This window comes from Simochromis diagramma, unplaced genomic scaffold (genome assembly GCF_900408965.1).
Source record: "Simochromis diagramma unplaced genomic scaffold, fSimDia1.1 OVJJ01000418.1, whole genome shotgun sequence".
Classification (NCBI taxonomy): domain Eukaryota; kingdom Metazoa; phylum Chordata; class Actinopteri; order Cichliformes; family Cichlidae; genus Simochromis; species Simochromis diagramma.
Genome location: NW_024387407.1, coordinates 101,006 through 120,926, shown reverse-complemented (window position 1 = coordinate 120,926; position 19,921 = coordinate 101,006). Strand labels below are relative to the sequence as shown.

Genomic DNA, 19,921 nt, shown 5'->3' with positions numbered 1-19,921 from the left:
TGCTTTTTGTGTAATCTGTGCAATAAAACAGCCTCCTTCAGTTCATCCACGTGTTTTGAGTTGTGCATTTAGGTCTTTCCTCCTGCCTGCCTGTTTCATGAAATAAAATAAACACCTCCGTCAAAAAGAGGCTCAAAGAGAAAATAAGTGAGCGTCTCTATTTGTGTCTCAAAGTGATAACAGTATCTTATCTTCAGTGAGTGTTTTGCAGTTTCTACTTTGTGGTTTCTAGCCACAGCTTGTCTTTCTACATAAATACTGAGGGGGAAGTACTGAAATAGCAATCAGGTGATGACGAAGACTTAAAGGGGACTGCTGTATCTTCTTTCCAACCTTCTATTTTAGACTCAGATGTGTAGGTTATATATTTGTTTTGACAATAGAAATGACAGCCATTTGCTGTTTAGTTAGCTCAATAAAATCAGTGGACAGCACCGAGAGATACAACTGAAAAGAAACAACAAGTGATGCAACATGCCTTAATTCGTATGTTACAGCACACAGTGAAAGTGTGTACTGATTAGAGACTGTGTAGTGACTTTGAGGAAACAGATCATACAAAACAAACTTCATTGGTGATAAGATCTTTACCACTAATAGTAACTGTTAATGGAAGCTGTATTTATTTTAACAGTGTGTAAAGTGCAGAAGAAAATGTTAATGTAATTGTATCGCAAAGAGGTGTTTACAAGGGTTATAGAGCTAGTTATGAACCCATTTGGTGGTTACTTGTTTTGCTATTTACACAACTGAATCTGATGTTTATAAATCAGAATGTTTAAACATGCACGTTCAAATCAGCAATAAGGATGTTGTAGAGGCTAAGCCTACGCTTGAAGCCACTGAGGTGGTCGTTAACGGGGGTGACGCAATGTCACTGGTATGCATGAATTAAGTTCACAGTCCAATAAATCCAGCAGTATGTATCTTGTCCTTTTTGGTCTTTATTCTGTATCGACTTAGCATAACAGCGCAATGGTCACAAACTGTTTGCCTTCTCAATGACACACCTGACGCCAATTACGTGCGTCTACCTTAAATACCTTTACATTACATAATCAAAACAGAAAAAGGTGACCTCTAGTGACCACATAAGGTATTAACCCAAGAATGGCTCCTACAGATGTGTTATATCTACCTAGTTATGTCTGTGAAGGTTCTCAGTCATCCAGATCATTGTAGTCTAAGGAGCTTTTAAAGAAAAGCGTCTGAACTTCTTTCAGTTGCTTGAAGACGTTTCACCTCTCATCCGAGTAGCTTCTTAAGTTCTAGGGTCAAATGGTGGAGAGTCCCAGATTTAAGCCCAGTGGGAGTGTCCCCCAAGAGGAACAGCGGACTAGGTTTCACAATGAGCTCACCCGAAACCTTGCCTGATTGTGACCTACACCCATTTTCACACCTTGGCTCACCTGATTAGGTAGCGGATCAATAGAGGGTCCTTTGTCAATGGACCTCGGCCTTGGTGGTCCATTGTCCCTTCTTTTTTGTGTGTGTGTGCACACACATGCACAAAATAAAACAAGCTACTGAGATAGAAACAAGGTGGCCTTAGTTCAATATAACTGGGTTTTGAGATCTAAACTGGATCCTTCCTTTTGTTGTAAATTTCCTAAAATCTGGAGTCTGGAAGACTCTCACAGTCTGGGCAAGCCTGGGCTCGGGTGAGCCTGAGTGTCCTGGAGGGACGTTCCTTGCTGGTACATGAGGGACGGGTGGAGAAACTGGAGGGTCGCGTGCCTGGCGAACTGTCGATCAAGGACATTGAAAACATCTACCTTTTTGGAACCATGATAACAGGGTTCTTGCTGATCGGAGCTGGCTTGGCCGTGGCTTATCGGAAATTGAAGAAAGTGGAAACGACTGTTCAAAACCCCACAAGGCTGCCTGCTGTGATTGAAACGATGTGGTGAGTTGTGAATTCTCATAATGTGCTGTTGGACTCTCCACCATTTGACCCTTAGAACTGAAGAAGCTTCTCAGATGAGAGGTGAAACGTCTTAAAGCAACTTAAAGAAGTCCAGACGCTTTTCTTTCCAAGCTCCTTGATCTACGATGACCTGGATGACTGAGAACCTTCACAGACTCATGCTGTGTGGATTTCTTCTGTTGTGCTCCCTAAAATCGCCATCCGTAGTTTCCCAGTGTTTTGTTATTAGTTTCCAGTTTCTAGATTTTGGTTTGGTTTTGTAAGTGCTTTTTGTGTAATCTGTGCAATAAAACAGCCTCCTTCAGTTCATCCACGTGTTTTGAGTTCTGCATTTAGGTCTTTCCTCCTGCCTGCCTGTTTCATGACAAAAATAAACACCTCAGTCAAAACGAGGCTCAAAGAGAAAATATGTGAGTGTCTCTAAGTGATAACAGTATCTTATCTTCAGTAAGTGTTTTGCAGTTTCTACTTTGTGGTTTCTAGCCACAGCTCGTCTTTCTACATAAATACTGAGGGGGAAGTACTGAAATAGCAATCAGGTGATGACGAAGACTTAAAGGGGACTGCTGTATCTTCTTTCCAACCTTCTATTTTAGACTCAGATGTGTAGGTTATATATTTGTTTTGACAATAGAAACTCCACAATTTTATTAGTGCAAAAAAAACCATCAATGTATTTTAACTTAAACAAGCAGCTGTTTTTTGCATTAAATTTATATAAAAATGTAACAGTGCAAATGCAAATTCCTTGCTGGCAGTTTAACCAAAAGGCATTTCCAGTGGAAGTTGGCCGACATATCCTCAGCATAACCATGTATAATATCCACAAAACTTAAAAAGAGGTTATACACACACAATACGGTAATATTATGTTGAAGCACAGTACATATCTCTCATGATCCTGGGTCCTTTTGACCCAGCGTTTTGTGTTTTCTCTTCTTGTTATTTTGGTTCTGTTCTTCCTCTGTTTAGTGTTTATTCTGTTCTGCCCGTGTGTTCCTGTATCTAGTCCGCGTTTCTTAGTTTGTGTCCTTTCATGTGTAAGTTCCTGTTTTATTGTGAAGGTCTGTGTCTTATGTGAGTGTTTTCAGTTGCCTCCCTAGTCTCGTCATGTTAATCACTCCCAGCTGTGTTCCCCACCTGTGTGTAATCTCCCTGTGTTCTCTGAGTGTATTTAAGTTGTGTCTTCTGTCATAGTAGTGGCTGGTTCGTCTGCGTTATTTCCCCTCCGCCATTCTGTGTTTATTCCTCCGGCTTCCTGGTCATTCTCCCTGCAAGGTACTCTCGTTCGTGTTCTGGTTTTGTGTTTAGTTTAGTTTTCCCAGTTTAGAGTTTTTACCGTTCTGTTTCTCGCCACCCCTTTTTGTTGTACTTCTCCGGTTGTAAACAAAGCTCACCCTCCACTTAAGCAGTCTGCATCTTGGGTCCGTTATTAATCCACACGGCCTGCCTCGGCAAACTGTGACAATATCACTCTGCGAGGCTCCTGCCTATGATAGCTGTAATGCTCTGACAATCTATCAAGCGGTGCGGGTTCGTAGCTTAGCAAAGTCGTACTAAATCATTTGACAGATTTTCAAGCGCCGTGTACGACATAAAATCGTTTCGAGGTCAGTAAACACAACCAGAATTCATGCATAAGGCACACGGGATTATAAGGGGCACTGTCGATTTTCAGAAAAATCAAAGGATTGATTTTAAGTGTGCTGTATTTTCCAAAAAACACAGTAATAACAACGGCCCGCTAGCATGCGCTACCAAAAATAGTCCTTTGTTGTGTATCTGATGGATGAAAGCTAAACCAGTTCCACACCACTGAAGTTGCAGCATTTTTACAAACCAATTCTGGTTCATCTGTTTCATTCAACGATCTGCTTTCGCCCTTCTCATTCTCCGTCGCCGCCGTGCCTTTTTTGCCATGTGCGTATGAAAACAAAGGCACTGCGCATGTGCCGTTTTACCCATATTCTATCGCGATATTTCATTTTCTTGTCGTTGCCCAACATTATACCAGTATTACTGTGAATGGTATGATATGGCTCAGCCTTAGTACGCAGCACGGATAAGATTTGGGCGAAGTGTGAGCTGATGTGAATTCAGTCCACACTTTGTGTGAACACTCAGACTAAAATCTTTGAGCGAAAATTGGATAACATCTTGGAGAGGCTCATGGCTCTCCAACGGGAGATTGAGAGACCAGTGCCGGACTGTTAGACCAACTGTACAATTGACATGCAGTTGTTCCCACTAAAGGAAAACTACCATCATTTCATGCGGCTACCACATCGATGCCAGCTGTGGCCTCAAGGCTGGAGCTGAACAAAAAAAAAAAAAAAAATCACGCTCTCATAACAGACTTTGTTTAGACTCTTTGTCCCCCATCTTGGATTCCAAACGCTTTTGAATGCTTATCTCCAAGGCTTCATAAAGGATAGCAGATCTGGGCCCAGCATATGCTGCAGCACCGGATCCGCTGTCTACACCGGCTTACTCTCACCCTTTACCCACCCCGGTTGCTTGTCATGTGCTTCTATGGTATATTAAGACTGCTTTTGTGCTTAGGTGGTTTTTATCTGTCCTCAAACTGTTCTCCCATCAGGAGCTCAGTCTGGCTGGGGCCTTTTTCTCCTCCTTTTAACTCATGTTGTGTATTTTTGTTGTTTTTCTTCTCAGCCTAACTCTCTGACCTGTCTCCCCAATGTGATGCTTGTGTAAGTATGTTTGGTCGGGGGATTCCTTTGTGAGTGCACATGCGCCCACCAGCATGCTACCTGCTGTAACTGTTACTCCGCTGAAATGATGGGCCAACTCATCTCCCGTGCAACATATTTATTTTTACAGAAAACTGTAAAGACAGAAAAAAATGACAATCAGTTCTCTTCGGCTCGCGGGCCATATGCTGCCTCTTCACCACTGACACTACTTCTTCTAGTGTTGACAACATTACTTTTTACAAGTAACTTATACAGTTTCATATTCATATGCACCACTTTTATAAACTGCTTAAATCACAAAATTACATTTTACTATACGCATGAATAACATAGTGAACTCTCATTACAGTTTTATATTGTTTTTAATCTATTTATGAACCTGGCTAATTAACTGTATTTATTAAACTAGATCACTTTCAAATAAATGTTTTTCTTAACATATTCCTATAGCATTCACTCTTCATGAACTAAACATACATCCATCCATCCATTCGCTTCCGCTTATCCTTTTCAGGGTCGCGGGGGGCGCTGGAGCCTATCCCAGCTGTCATAGGGCGAAAGGCGGGGTACACCCTGGACAGGTCGCCAGTCTGTCGCAGGGCTAACACACAGGGACAGACAACCATTCACACTCACATTCACTCGCACATTCACACCTAGTGGCAATTTGGATTATCCAATTAACCTATCCCCACAAGCTGCATGTCTTTGGATGGTGGAAGGAAGCTGGAGTACCCGGAGGGAACCCACGCAAACACGGGGAGAACATGCAAACTCCACACAGAAAGACCCCGGCCTGGTGTTGGAATTGAACTCAGGACCTTGCTGTGCGGCAACAGTGCTAACCACCGTGCCACCGTGCTGCCCCCAGATGCATTGTTTAAGGTTAAAATACAAAATCAAAATATTGCATCACCTCATATTCATTGCATCAACATCTTAAATCTTATCAAATCTCACAGTTCTGTTGTACAACATTCAATTTTCAAGCATATCAAATATGAGAACTAAACATCTAAGTTGCTCAAATATTTCTCTATTCATGTAAACATTAATTGAACAATACTTATGGTAAGTAACCATTGACATTCAAAATACAATACACCATAACAAATTCAGAACTATGTGCAAATAAGCAACAAAATATACATGCGAGTTCAGTTCAGAGGCATTAAAGCAGTGTGCTTAATTTCTCCACACTATAGGCCTATTCGTGAGAGAGAAATGCACTAAAAATTACCCTCTAGATTACTTTAAACTCACAGTGAAAAAAATTATATTAAAAATTAAATTATATTAAAATTATATAATTATAAATTAATAGATATTTTAACTCAAAAGTACAGTTTTTAAATTTAATGTTGCTGAAACAACAAAATAATAAAATAAAATAAATCTATCTGATCGAGGAATCACTCATCTTTGGAAAAGAGAGTTTATTACAGAGAAATGCCTCTTTCCAAAATAAAAGCTATACTATACGCTTCTTCTGGACTATACTCTCAGGAGCATATTAAACATATCAGGTCCCCATAAGGAGAATCATGTGCTAACGGCTGTCTAAATGACTCAGGTAAAGTTTGTAGCATGCGTGCTTGTTGTTTTTGTCTGCTTCCACTTCTCTTTGCACTACGATGATGTCGGCGTAAATGTGCAGTCATATTTGTTGTGCTCCCACTAGTGCTGTCAGCGTTAATCTCGTTGAAATGACATTAACGCCACAGCCAATCTTAGTTAACGAGTTACTGCGGATCGCCCTGTGCGTGGGTCTGGACGGTGTCAACACTAGTGATGGGTCGGTCGCGAAACTAAACAAAAAACAAGCTCCAGTGAGCCAAAAGAATTGTCCAAAACACGACACACCCACTGGAATAGTGTCCCAAAACAGGGTCCCAAAACATAGTTCAGGAGGCCGGCCCGGAAGCTGACAACTCAGGAGCCTAGAACAGTTCATCTCCGGGGACTGACCGTGTGGACAGCAACGGCGGCAACGGGGAAACAGTTCAGGGGGCCAACCGTGCGGACAGCAACGGCGGCGACTCAGGCGATGGTGATCCGGGGTCCGGCCGTGCGGAAGGCAGTGGTGGCGACTCAGGCGAAGGGGGTCTGGGGGCCGCCCACGACGGCGATGACACCCGACCAGTAGCCTGGAAGGTGGCCGATAAACCGCAGACCCAGACGAGGCTGGACCAAGCGACGCTGAAGGTGAAGACACGGAGGCTGGACCAGACGAGGATGAAGCAGCTGAAGCGGAGGCTGGACCAGACGAAGGCGAAGCCGATGCTGGACCAGGCGAGGGCGAAGCTGTAGCTGGACCAGGCGACGGCGTGGGTGAAGCTGGACCAGGCGACGACTCGGAGGCTGCTGCATGCGAGGATGAAGACACGGAGGCTGCAGCTGGCGAGGATGAAGACACGGAGGCTGCAGCTGGCGGTGGCGTGGCAGCTGGAGACGGAGGCGCTGCAGCAGGCAGCAGCATGGATGAAACTGCTGCTGCAAGCATGGATGAGGCTGCTGGTGGAGCAGCTGGTGGCTGGATGGGCTCCTCGGGCCCTCCCGCTGACGAGGAAGGTTGCTGGACAGGCTCCTCGGGCCCTCCAGCTGACGAGGCAGGAGGCTGGACGGGCTCCTCGGGCCCTCCAGCGAGAACAGTCTCAGGACCAGTGGGCACAGGGGCCCCTGGAACACAGAACAGAACCAGCAGGTGCACGGGCCTCTGGCGGGAACAGAACAGAACCAGCAGGTGCACGGGCCTCTGGTCAGAACAGAACAGAACCAGCAGGTGTGGGGACCTCTGGCAAACACATAGCAGACTGCAGTTGCGCAGAGCATTGACTCTGCTCAGGCAGCCACAGCCGGGTGCAGTCCTCAGCTGGCTTCTTAACCTCCAGGGGTCCAGAGTCTGCTGGGGGCTGAAACCCAGCCTCTGGAGAGGCCCTGGAGTGCATCTCAGTCTCAGAACTGGCCAGCTCTTGAGGAATGTTTACAGGATTGTTATTAGGTTTTTCTCTCTGCTTAGAATAAGTTGTTGAACTGTCCTTTATGGGTTGAACTGTCATGGCTTGCTGTACCGGAGGAGTTGGTGAAGATGATGGCTGAATAGGTGGTTGAGCTGATGATAAGGCTGCTGAGTCTTCTACAAACTGAGCTATTGACTGGGCTATGGATTGTAACATAGTTTGTAGTAAGTCTGGCTGTGGTAATGACTGAGCTATGGGTCGTGAGGCTGAATGTGATGGAGGTGACGACTGAGCGGCTAACTGAGCTAGTGGCTGCTGGGCAGCTAACCGAGCTTCAGGCTGGGCAGCTACGGTCTCAGGAAACACATTCTTATTAACGGTTGCAGGCAAGCCAGGGAAAACGCCATTACCCTCACTGGCAGTACAGAAAACGGCCCCAGAATAAACAGTCACGAAGTCCAGAGAAACAGAAAGAGTATCTTTTCCACTCACCACAGCCGGCAACTCAGAAGTCTCAGGACTCGGCTGTGGCGATGGGCGTCGGCGGCGTGAACGTCGCTTCCTTCTCGGGGATAGCGCCGACCAGCCGGGTAATTCCACATCCGGCGGGCCGTGCAAAACATTCACCGCCAGGCTGGGTCGGGAAGCGGTAGCAGCTGGAGGGTGGAGGTGAAGTTCGTTAAGTATGAAATTCTGTGCGAGGGGGTGAAGAGAGTCCAGTAGCCAGGAGTGAGCAGAGATTAATTGCTGTAGCCTGGCTTCTAAAGCGCAGTGAAATTCCTCTCCCTCACGTTCGAGCCACAGGTTAACCAACCTCGAAACAAAGTCAATTAATTCCTCCCGAAACTCCTGGGAAGGTGTGGATGCTGCTGGGTCCATGTTTGGTCGGCTCGTACTGTCACGGCTGGCGGGGTGAGCTGTGTGGTGCTGGAGGAAAAGGAGGACCCAAAATGCAGGCAGCCGACTGATGATATGAGTGAGGGTTTATTTACAGGTGACAGTGGCAGAAACAGACAACGAAGCATGAGAAAACAACTGAAGAAACCTAAACTGGGAGAACTAAATGACAAACCTGAGAGCATACAAAAAGGGGTGAGATGCAAAGACAGGAACGAAACACCATAGAACGCAGACGAGCCGACAACGAACACAGACCGACACCCACTAAATATACACACACAAAGTAATCGGGTAAACACACACAGGAGGGAAGAACAGCTGAACCCAATACACATGATGAGCGGAGGAGACAAGCTGAACACAATGACAACAGACAGAGACCTTCAGAACAAAACAGGAAATCTAGAACCCGAACCGGACACAAGGGGGGAGGACACAGAATAACTAGAACAGAGGAAAATAATCACAAAACACAAAACGCTAGGTCAACGACCCAGGACCATGACACATACAAACTTCAAATCACGTACAAACCCTGAAGCACGTACAAACTCCAAAACATGTAAAAACACATAAAAACTCCAAAACACATAAAAACTCCAAAACATGTAAAAACTCAGAAGCACATAAAAACTCAAAACACGTACAAAACACAACAGAAGTGCTCCAGGATGCTAGGGGCAGTGTTGAGCTTTTGTTACCTAGTGGCTACACAAGCCAGCAAGTACCAACGACCTGATTTGGTGTGTGGTAATAACAGGTAAATGAACATCTTTTTTTCATTATTTGACTATATATATGAATGCTTGTGTATAAATACACAAACAATACACATATGCTTTCATGCTTTCAATTGTGTAATTTAAGTGATCTAGGTAGCTCTGTTTTGGAAGTTCAGTTCATGCTAGAAATGTGTTTTGGAGTTTGTACGTGTTTTGTCTCTAGGGGCCACCGCATATATTTATATATAAACATATATAAATAAAACCACTTTTTTTTTTTACATTAGTAATTCCTTTTGTGCATAATTTTTTTATTATTGTTAATAATAAATAAATTAAAGCAACAAAACAACCTGAAGAGCCGGTTCGGAGCCAAAAGAGCCAGCTCTTTTTAGTGAGCCGAACCGAAAGAGCCGGTTCTCTAAAAAGAGCCGGAAATCCCATCACTAGTCAACACGTTAACAAGCTAACTGCGCTAACGCTCTAGTTCCCACCAATTGAGCATCGCGTGGCACATCCGACATACTGTTTTACTTTTGTCCATGATGTGCTTAACATCAGGGTCATGCTTCATATGAAAACCAAAATAGTTCCAAAGGCTGGATCTGAATGAGGGTGGGGGAGGTTCAATTTGCCATGTTGCAACAAGCTTAGCTTCTGTCTTGCTAGCTTGTGCTGCGCTCAGTGGATCTGCACTCGACAGTGCAGCCTAGGCAGAGTAGTCGAATGCAGATCCACTGAGCGCTCAACACAAACTGCATCGTCAGAAGAAAAGTTGATAAAATCAATAAAAAAATTTGTATTGTTCGATTCATATGCGTACCGAACCGAAAGCACTGTATTAAACGGTTCAATATCGATACATGTAATGTTGCACTTTCTCTAACATAGTGCCACATAACCCATAATTTCATTTGGGATTAATAAAGTATTTTTGATTCTGATTCTTTATTCATCTGAGCTCCTGTCACCTTTTAGCTCAGTGGTTTTCAGTTGTTTGACTTGTGAGGGTGAAGGTGAGGGCCAGTGAAGTGATTAAAGGGGTAGGTGACAGAGTTAACTCAGACAAAATCTGGGATCTGCTCCCTATGATATTCTCTAGTGAAGGTACTGGATTGATGGCACCTTCAACAAGTTAAAGGATTGCGAAAAAAGTTGATTCTGTTCATCCCGACGTGCTGTTTTCAGCTGAAGAAACATCATCATTTATTCAAGTGACTTCTTCAGTCTCAGGTGGTTTCCCCAACCTTATAACCACACTGTGAGCAAAATTGTTCTGGATCGGGTTCCCTGGCACAAACATAGTAATATAGTGTACACTGTTAAGTGCCAGAAGCCCACATAGCAGACAGGTCTGGCCCGGTATCAGAGCTGGTGTCAAACTGGCACTGCTGGCTGATTTCTGGCATGGTAAGTGGTATGTCATCCTGATGTGGGCCAGGTCTGGCAAACCAGATCTGGGCCACCAAAGGCCCGTCATTCTTTGCAGTATGTGGGCCACGTGTAAGCACATTGTGTGGGCCAGGTCCAGGCCATACCAATTTTGCTATGTGGGGGAGGCTATAGTTCCTGACAACTGGATAAAATGAGCACCGCAAAAGCCCGAAAAAAGTAAAGAGAACAAAGATAACTTCATTAAGTCTCTTTAATAAAGTTAAAAACTATTTCACACAAGGGTTTCTTGGTTGAATAACAAATTATATACATTTAAGAGCATGTCCTGCAGCTTTTAGATGCATTCTTGTTCCAACACACCTGAATCAAATGAAAGGCTTGGTTCCACATTTGATGGCACACTGAAGAGGTAATTCAACCATCTGATTCAGCTGTGTTGGAGTAGGGATGCATCTAAAAGTTGCAGGACAGTAGCTCTCAAGGACTGGAGCTGGAGACTGTTGGGATTAATTTTTATCTGTAAGGCTAATATCTCATAATTTGCATCACATACAGTATTTGTGTTTTATTCTTTACTGCGCACAGTATATTGTAGAGCAGTTGTGCTACTCTGATACTAGCAGACACAACACTTCCTCACAACTCCCTCACAGGAATGTGGCCTCAATCATGAATCTGCTGTTATGATATGCACTTTGTCCACTTCTTTGGTCTGACTGGAGGGCAAGAGGTGGTTGCCATGGTAATGGGAGCGTTGCTAGCAGAAGGTTAAATCTCTATATAAGAAGATGCCCAGAAAGCGGCAGAAGAAGAAACGTGAGCATGTATCAGACCTAAGACACCTTCAGCTGATTCCACCAATCATGCTAACATTCTGTTTCTGTGACCCGCAATACAGTTACTGCCTAGAAGAGGTTGCCTTTGTCTCTGAGCGAGAGAAGGTCCCTGGTGCTGTGTAACAGTAATTTTAAATTGTAACAATTTGATAATGATTCGTGAAAACGCATAATTGGAGGATATTAGTCTTCTCTCATGAAAAAAAACCTAACAAGATCCCTGTTTTATGCATTTTAAATATATAAATCAGTTGATGCATATTTTAGACACTGATATCTATAAATGGTTTTTTTCTGAATTAATGGATTTGGATGAGGAGGGGAAATGGTCGTTGGTTAATGATGGGAAATGGTTTTCTCCAGTGCGTTCATAGTTTTTGGATCAGCATTTAAGGCAGCTGTGGCTCACGAGGCAGAGTGTGTCATCTACCAATCAAAAGGTCAGTGGTTTGATCCTTATTTAGTTTCTTTAAAAACTAAACCCAGATTTACATCAGCCTCATTGCATCCATTGGCCAGCACCATCAATCGATTGACCTTTGAGCTGAGGAAATATTTGAGTTGTTCAGAAAGTCTTGGGATCCATGACACTTGTTTCAGATGCAATCTGAATTGGCTTCAGGTGCTGTCTCATGTTAGCTGTAGTGATGAAGAGGTGAAGGACGTTAGTAAAAAATCAATCAGTGTCAATAAAGTGAGTCAGTGCTAAAATAAGAAGTGTAGCAGCAGCTGATCAGAGAATGACTCGACTCTTTTGGAAACGTGTCGTGTCAGTTTAACAGACAAAGAGGAAATAGACCAGTGTGCAGGGCAGCAGTGATGTCACTGTGCATTTCCTTAGTTACAGTGGTACCATCACACTGAGAACGGCTGAAGCAACTTTTCCTCCTCGCAGCAGAACCAGAGGTGAGTCCTGATGGTGTCTGATTCTCACATCTTTAATACTGACAGAAAAACTAAATAAGATCATTTTAAACCAGTCCTGATTTAAGGAACAAAAGTAATTGGGTTAGTGTTTTGGAAGCTAATCTGAACATACGATTACAAATCTCTTATTGACTAAGGTTCGTGGTGTCCTGGTGCCAGATGCATGGACAAACAACCTTACGCTCAAACATGATAATGTTGTTTAGAACATACTGTGACTAACACATCATTATATTTAGAAAAATATCAGGAAGGGGTCAAATACTTTTTCAGCACAATATAAAACCTGTTTAACACAAGTTATCAGCAAGTCAGGTTACAAGAGACGATCAATCATTGTGTGTTTTCTGATTTACAGTGATGCCATTAAACCACCAAGGCTTTATGACTTACAAAAATTTAAATTCTAACTAACTTTTAACAACTAATCAGGAAGTTGCATGTCTGAGTTTTTCTGTGCAGCAGTTTCAGTGGTCATAAACAGGAAAGACAACAGGGTTGAGGTTAGAGCTGCGCTGTGTCTTTTAAGGTTTACAATTTAACCTGGAAGACATAACAACAGAAGTAACTTTTGATCATCACAAAAAACTGCAGAGGGATACGTTAAATACAGGTCCAGCTGGATTCTCAGACTCACATCTTTTGTGCTTCTGCTGATTTTAAAAAATGACAATTATCATTTTTAATAGTTCCTGACATGTGGAGCAAAAACAATCAATGATTAATAACACAGCTGAGTTCAGCGTTCAAGAGATGTCAATCCAGCATCATGATAAAAAAATACTTTTAGTTAACTGAGCATGCAACCTCAAAGTTCATCTGTTCCAAGTAATTAGTTTCTCTCTGGTCCCAGTGTGTACCCTCTCGTTTCCCACCCTCTCGTTATCCTGCCTGTATTTAAGTTAAGTGTTTCTAGTTTCTATTTTTTTTAGCTTTGTATGTTTGTGCTTTAGCGTTCAGTATTAGAGTAATTAAAGCTGCCTCTTTTAGTTCACTCCCTTTGTTTCCAAGTCCTGCTATTGGGGCCTAGCTCTGCCTGCCACACAGTCATCGTGATAATTTCAATGTCAAAGTCAATTTTACTTATATTGCACACTTCATTCTTTAAAGGAATTAAAACAGCAAAACAAAACATTGAAATATATAAACTTGCAGGCAATTTGAGTAAATTCCTTTAACTTGATATCCAAGCTCATTGGAGTCCAGGAGGCCTGCCATGACTGCCCTTCACCGTCAGGCCTGGTGTCAGTATCATGTGCACTGGAACGTACACAGTTAGAGAAACGTTATGTTCAGAGATGAGTCCAGGTTCTGCCTACAGCTCACTGCTTCAGCTTGTGCTTAATGGATTGTCATAAGATTCATGAGAGTGTTGACTTATCTTTGCTAATGAATGCTTCCTTCCACAACTAAGGTACTAATGTACAGAATGTGTGTAGGTGCATGTGTGTCTGTGCGTTTCCAGCCATACCATACATAGACAGATGACCTTTCAATGAACCTAACGTGTGTGTATGAGCTATGCTCAAAAAGCAGAAGCATCTTGCTAAACTCTAAAAACAGAAACTTGCAATTGATCATAAATGAAATGAACATTTAAAGGTGTGAAATCTCGCATTTTAATAGAACAGAACAGTCTGGTTTAAAGCTATTGTATGCTTCCTTCCACAACTGCAGACTGTAACCTGTAGCACATATCTAAAATTGTTCCAACATTAATTTAACACAACAAATTAAGAGTGAATCATTTAAAAAAATGAACCTATAAATTCAGTTTAAAAGACTGTTTTTTTTTAAAGTGTTTTTTTTTCCAGCACCAGAAACATGGTTCACCCCAAAAATGAAACACTGTCTTCGGACCAGAACTGTGGTAATGTCGACACATCAGTCAACCCTTTCTTTATGTTGGTCTACAGTCTGGTGTTTCTGGTAAGTTTCAAATAATCAGATTGTGGTTTTTTTTTAAGGAACTGGTTCAAGGTTCTCTGTGCATCTACAAACGTCCTGTTCTCTCCGTCCTCTCTGTGTCTCTACAGGTGGGTTTACCCCTCAATGGCTTCATCATGAAGTTTTACTGTTGTCGGGCTCGGCAGCAGGCATCCAGCAGCTTGATGGTCTACCTGAAGAACCTGACAGCTGCTGACTTCCTGCTCTGCCTCTCTCTGCCACTGCGCATCGCCCACTATGCCATCAGGTCTCCCATCGTTCGGCTGCTCCACTGCACAGTTGGAGCTTCTGCTTTTTTCCTCAACATGTACACCAGCATCATATTTATGGCGTACATCGCTGCCAATAGGTAAGAAACCTTTAACGTAAAAACTAGATTAAGTGGTTAAGTACACACCCTGTGCTCCTGACAAAAGTATGAATGTACCTTTTTCTGGCTCAGTATTTACTTTTGCAGTTTTGGCACTGTTGTGATTAGTGAAGTTGTATTCTGCCTCCTTCCTCTTCTGTCTGCAGGTATCGGAAAATCGTACATCCTTCAGGAACTGTACGAACAGTACGAACTGCGAGAATCATCTCTGTCATCACCTGGGTTATTCTCCTGGCTCCAACAATCATTTTTATCAGCTTTTTTATCAGCTCCAAGGAACCTTTGACCTCTAATTACTGTGTTGATTCCTTTAGTTCATCAGTCAGCCTGCTGTACAAAATCCTCCACACCTTCTCTGCAATCATTGTCCTCTTGGTCTTCATTTCCCTGGTCTTCTTCTACTACAACATCTCCCGCAGGGTGTTGCAGGCACAGCAGAGGCAGCTGGCCTCCTCTGGCTCTGAGAAGCTGGTGAAGTCTCGCAGGAACATGTTGGTGCTGGTCAGCATCTTCTGTCTTTGCTTTGTCCCGTATCACCTCGTTCGACTTCCCTACCCCTTTCTGCGGACCAGCTGCTCTGTGGTTCCAGTTTTGTACAACCTGCAGGAGGCGGCCGCCATGGTGTCAGTTTTCAACGTCTGTCTGGACCCCATTGTTTACTTTTACCTCTGTAAGACTTTTCGAGCTCAGGTGAGAAAGATGTCCAGGAGGACCAACATCCAACAAGCAAATGAGGAGAGCGAGAGCAGCAGGGAGCAGCTGGACATCACTACATCACAACACCAGTGATGTAAGGCAACGTACAGCATTTTATAAAATGACGAGATTTGCTTTTGTTTTGAGAGTCCGATTAGTGAAACCAGTATCATGGATCCCCGTCCTCATGAACCACAGGACTTCTTCTGTGCTCAAATGTCAACATGAGGCTGAACTCAGCACAAACACACAGGTGTCAGTGTTGCTAGCATTTAGCTTTAGCATGAATGAAGTGAACCAGTGTGTGGGCAGATTCAAAGAAAAAATGCATATTAAATATCTGTCTCTGGAAACAGTTTTTAAAATTCACACGTATCCAGATGAGCTTTTTATCTCTCTGCAGTAATCTGTACATTTGATAATAAAAATCTTAAACTCTAAAAGACTTGGAAATGAATTTACTGCTTTTGCTTATAAAGAAAATATCTAAGATTTCCAGGCTGGTTTGCTTCTTTACTGTTTTTCAACACAGACGTTTTCACATGTTTGTTCGGCACTGGAGCTAAAAAATAAGTAAATAAATAATGTTTTAATGTTTTTTTTGGTTGTTTCAAACAATTAGTGATGGGATTTCCGGCTGTTTTTAGAGAGCCGACGCTTTCGGCTCCGAACCGGCTCTTCAGGTTGTTTTGTTGCTTTAGATAATTATTATTAACAATAATATAAAATTATGCACACAAGCAATTACTAATGTAAAAAAAGTGGTTTTATTTATATATGTTTATATATAAATATATGCGATGGCCCCTTGAGACAAAACACGTACAATCTCCAAAACACATTTCTAGCGTTAACTGAACTTTCAAAACCGCTACCTAGATCACTTAAATTACTCAATTGAAAGCATGTGTGTATTGTTTGTGTATTTATACACAAACACTCATATATACATATTCAAATAATTAAAAAAAAAAAGTTCATTTACCTGTTACTACCACACACCACATCCGGTCGTTGTTACTTGCTGGCTTGTGTAGCCACTAAGTAACAAAAGCTCAACACTGCGCCCAGCATCCTGGAGCATTTCTGTTGTGTTTTGTATGTGTTTTGGAGTTTGTACGTGCTTTGTCTCTAGGGGCCACCGTAAATATACTTTTATTTATTCACTCCACATAAAATGTAATAAATAAATCATATAATACTAAAAACAACTAGTCACATTTCAACTTTTAACTATTTAAATTTTCAGCTTTTTTCTTTTAAGGAAATTTTAAGTGAAACAACACAAAACACTGCAAACCACAACACAATTAAATATAAATTAAAATATGAAAAGAAAAAGAATCACATTCTTTGTCATATGGACCTGCATGAATAAACTTTCTGAATCCTTTATCATCTGCATCTGAAAATAGTTGTGGATGATTACTATACCTTTCTGATGTGACGTTGTTGTCCGCTCTTTCTCTCTCTCCCTCCCGCTCTGTTCCTGTGCTACTGCGAGTGTAACTACCGCCCCTCCCCCCTCTTCCCAGCGGGAAAAAAGTGCAAGAGAGGGTGAGAGAAAGGAAAAAAGAAAACCCAACGGCTCGCAATAAGGAGCCGGCTCGTGTCGTTCACTTCAAAGAGCCGGCTCTAAAAGCCATTTCGTTTGCGACCGACACATCACTACAAACAATTATATGCTGTTCCTCAATGGTCAAGCTGCCCCTTTTTTGACTCCCACACTGATGCTTTTCTCTGCAGTTTGCACCATTTGTGAGACTAACAGTCTCACTTCCAGGTGCCTATTGTTGTAATTTGGTAATGTATAGATAAACCTGAACTGAAACTTCTGCTGTGCAGCTTACTAAGAGGTCCTCTCACGGCAATGTGCAGTCACACAGAAGAACAACTTAGATGACATTACAATTGTTGTACATTACTCTAAAATCATGAGACTGACTTTAAGATCACAACCTCATTGAAAACATAAGTATTATTGTCCCCGAAAATAGCTCTAATATATTAAGAGAATACAGCAAATGAGAACACAGGATGGCCAAAAAATGTCCTTTAATATGAGATCTTCTTGTTTTATTGGAGCAGTAAAGTGCCATAACAAAGAATAAGTGCACCTAAGAACAAGTATCACTGCTATGGAGTTTTTCATGTTTTACATACAGACTCAAGACTTTTTTATTTAAACACTGGTGAGTTAGAACCCTCTCTTTACAACACTCGTTTCATTTTCCATCAAACATTTCTTTCAGTCGTCTGCGTTTATCAGTGCTATGTGTGACTCATTTTTATTCAATAACCACAAAGTACAAAAATGCAAGATTAAACATTTTATTATAGATAAAAAGATAATTAATTACACATTCATACAATGAACAAGGTTTCTATAAAAATTCCACACAGTGTAAGAAAAACATTATAAAAGTTTCATCAAAATATGAAATGCTTTCATATGATTAACGATTTTCTTAAAGATCATGTTCTTTGATGATCACATTACATGTGCCACATTTTAAAAGTATAATATACTTAGAAAAGTCTTCACAAAAGAGCGATGTTTTAAGTGGAAGAAAAAGCATGGATGTGATGAGGGGACCAGAAACACTGGATCACAGGGCAGCTGGTACGGATTTGCAGATTTTTCTAGTGTCTGCAGAGCTGGTGGTTTCAAAAACTGCAGTCTTCACTCATCAGAAGGCCGTAAATTTGGCTGCTTGGTCAGATCAAAACCGTCCCCCAGGCTCTCAGTGGAGAAGAGCCTGTGTCTCTTAAATGACTTTAAAGAGTCTGGGAGGAGTTTGAGATCGTGGTCACCCTGTGAGTCAGAGAAAATGTCATATTACACACTCTGGCTGCTGTGTGAAGACACGGTTTAACTTTTCTCTGGGATCCTTCTGAGTGTGTGATAGTCTCACGCTCAGGTTGCACATTTGTAAATCTAACTTTCCTTTTTATCTAAATTTTCCTTTTTTGAATTAAACAAATGTAAATAAAATGTAATAAAGCTTTCCATCCGAGCATGCAGCCTCCAGCTCTCCCCATCCTCAATGTTACAAAAGCACAGGTTTTACTAAGAACAACCTTTTGTACTAATAAGATGGAAGAAATCTCCTTCAGCATTCACAAAGTGGACTATTTCTCTCGCCTGATTGTGTTTTAGGGAAAAAGCAGCTAATAGATAGTTAGTGGGTTTTGTATTTGTTGTTGGTTTATTTCACGAACACAATAATATTTTTAAGAGTCCACTGAGCAAAGTAGCATACATGATGGATACTACGCTATAAAACAGTGAGAAGTAAAACTCATCGTCTTATTAGTCGGCTGAGGTCCTTCAACATCTGTCGGACAATCCTCAGGATTTTCTGTGAGTCTGTTGTGGTCAGTGCAATCCTCCATGCTGTTGCATGCTGGGAGGAGGGTCAGGTCGAGGGTCACAGATGTCAACAGACTGAATGAACTCATCTGCGAGGCCAGCAATGTTGTGGGGATGGAGCTGGACTCAGTTAGGGTGGTGTCTGAGAGGCAGATGTTGTCCAAGATAAGGACAATGGTGGATAATACTTTACCGGAAGTACTCCTAGAGGTGTAATTGAATCCAGACGCTTGACGAATTGCATAAAAAGATTTATGTTTGTCCAGAGAGGGAGGGGGTCGTTGCTGGGGGGGCATGGTTGAGGAGAGTTCAGCAGATTTTCTGATGAGTCAGTGGAGATCCGAGTGCATTCGGCTGTATAGAGAGACCGAATGATCGCAGCAGTTGGTGAGTAGAGGTCTATAAATGTAAACATTTTTTGGCAAAGACTATTTCGGGCTATTTCGTTCGTTTTACAATAGTGGATTTAGATTTATTAAGAATTATTATTTATTAAGTGAGAGAAAGAAAAAGAGTTTTTCTTCATTTTTAGAGCTACTTTTACAAGGACAGATATGGACATTTTTGACACGATGCACAGTGCAGATGAATGAGAAGGAGGAATTCCTCCTATCTATGCTTACACTCAGTGAGCTAATGAATGTCAAGTTATCATCTCCATCTCCATCCTGTTTGTGTGTGTGTGTGTGTGTGTTTGTGTGTGTGTGTGTGTGTGTGTGTGTGTGTGTGTGTGTGTTTGTGTGTGTGTGTGTGTGTGTGTGTGTGTGTTGATTTATCCCACTTTTCGAGTTTCATCTGTAAAGCGGTGTACTCCGGTGCACAAAATAGAAAACAATTTATTCTGAAAAAATGCAGATGAAGAGTTGTTTGTTGACCGTATAGATCGTCTGTTTTTAAGCCGGCGATGGTCTAGCTGCCAGTCATTTAATAGACCAATATTTTTTATTTATTTAAATGGTGCTAACTCACTTTGTTCAACACAGCCCAGCAGTGGCGGTCCTAGCCTGTTTGGTGCCCTGGGCGAACACTCCCTGAATTCACACTGAATTGAAATTAAAGTAAATACGTTAACAATTCTGTTTTGCAGTGTTAGTCAGTAAGTGACTGGCTGCCAGACCATGGTTGTTTATATTTACTGCTGTAAATCCAAGCCC

General features: G+C 42.1%; 1 protein-coding gene across 2 annotated transcripts; it reads left to right on the top strand.

Moving 5' to 3' along the window:
* Positions 1 to 11,021: 11,021 nt before the first annotated feature.
* On the top strand, positions 11,022 to 15,837 carry LOC120720779 (P2Y purinoceptor 14-like). Of its 2 annotated transcripts, none has more exons than XM_040010557.1 (6): positions 11,022 to 11,434; positions 11,818 to 11,894; positions 12,296 to 12,360; positions 14,181 to 14,310; positions 14,418 to 14,677; positions 14,845 to 15,837. In XM_040010557.1, the coding sequence occupies exons 4-6, from the start codon at positions 14,206 to 14,208 to the stop codon at positions 15,485 to 15,487; spliced, it is 1,008 nt and encodes a 335-aa protein (XP_039866491.1). In that variant the 5' UTR covers positions 11,022 to 11,434; positions 11,818 to 11,894; positions 12,296 to 12,360; positions 14,181 to 14,205; the 3' UTR covers positions 15,488 to 15,837. The 2 variants fall into 2 exon arrangements, with proteins under 2 accessions (XP_039866491.1, XP_039866490.1); XM_040010556.1 differs by having other exon boundaries at positions 11,023 to 11,434; positions 14,196 to 14,310.
* Positions 15,838 to 19,921: the final 4,084 nt, after the last annotated feature.

Excerpts from the sequence above, each read along its gene's own strand:
- LOC120720779 (XM_040010557.1), top strand. The coding sequence starts at position 14,206 with ATGGTTCACCCCAAAAATGAAACACTGTCTTCGGACCAGAACTGTGGT. Across the intron at positions 14,311-14,417 it reads TCTACAGTCTGGTGTTTCTG|GTGGGTTTACCCCTCAATGG; the intron begins GTAAGTTTCAAA and ends GTGTCTCTACAG. Across the intron at positions 14,678-14,844 it reads GCGTACATCGCTGCCAATAG|GTATCGGAAAATCGTACATC; the intron begins GTAAGAAACCTT and ends TTCTGTCTGCAG.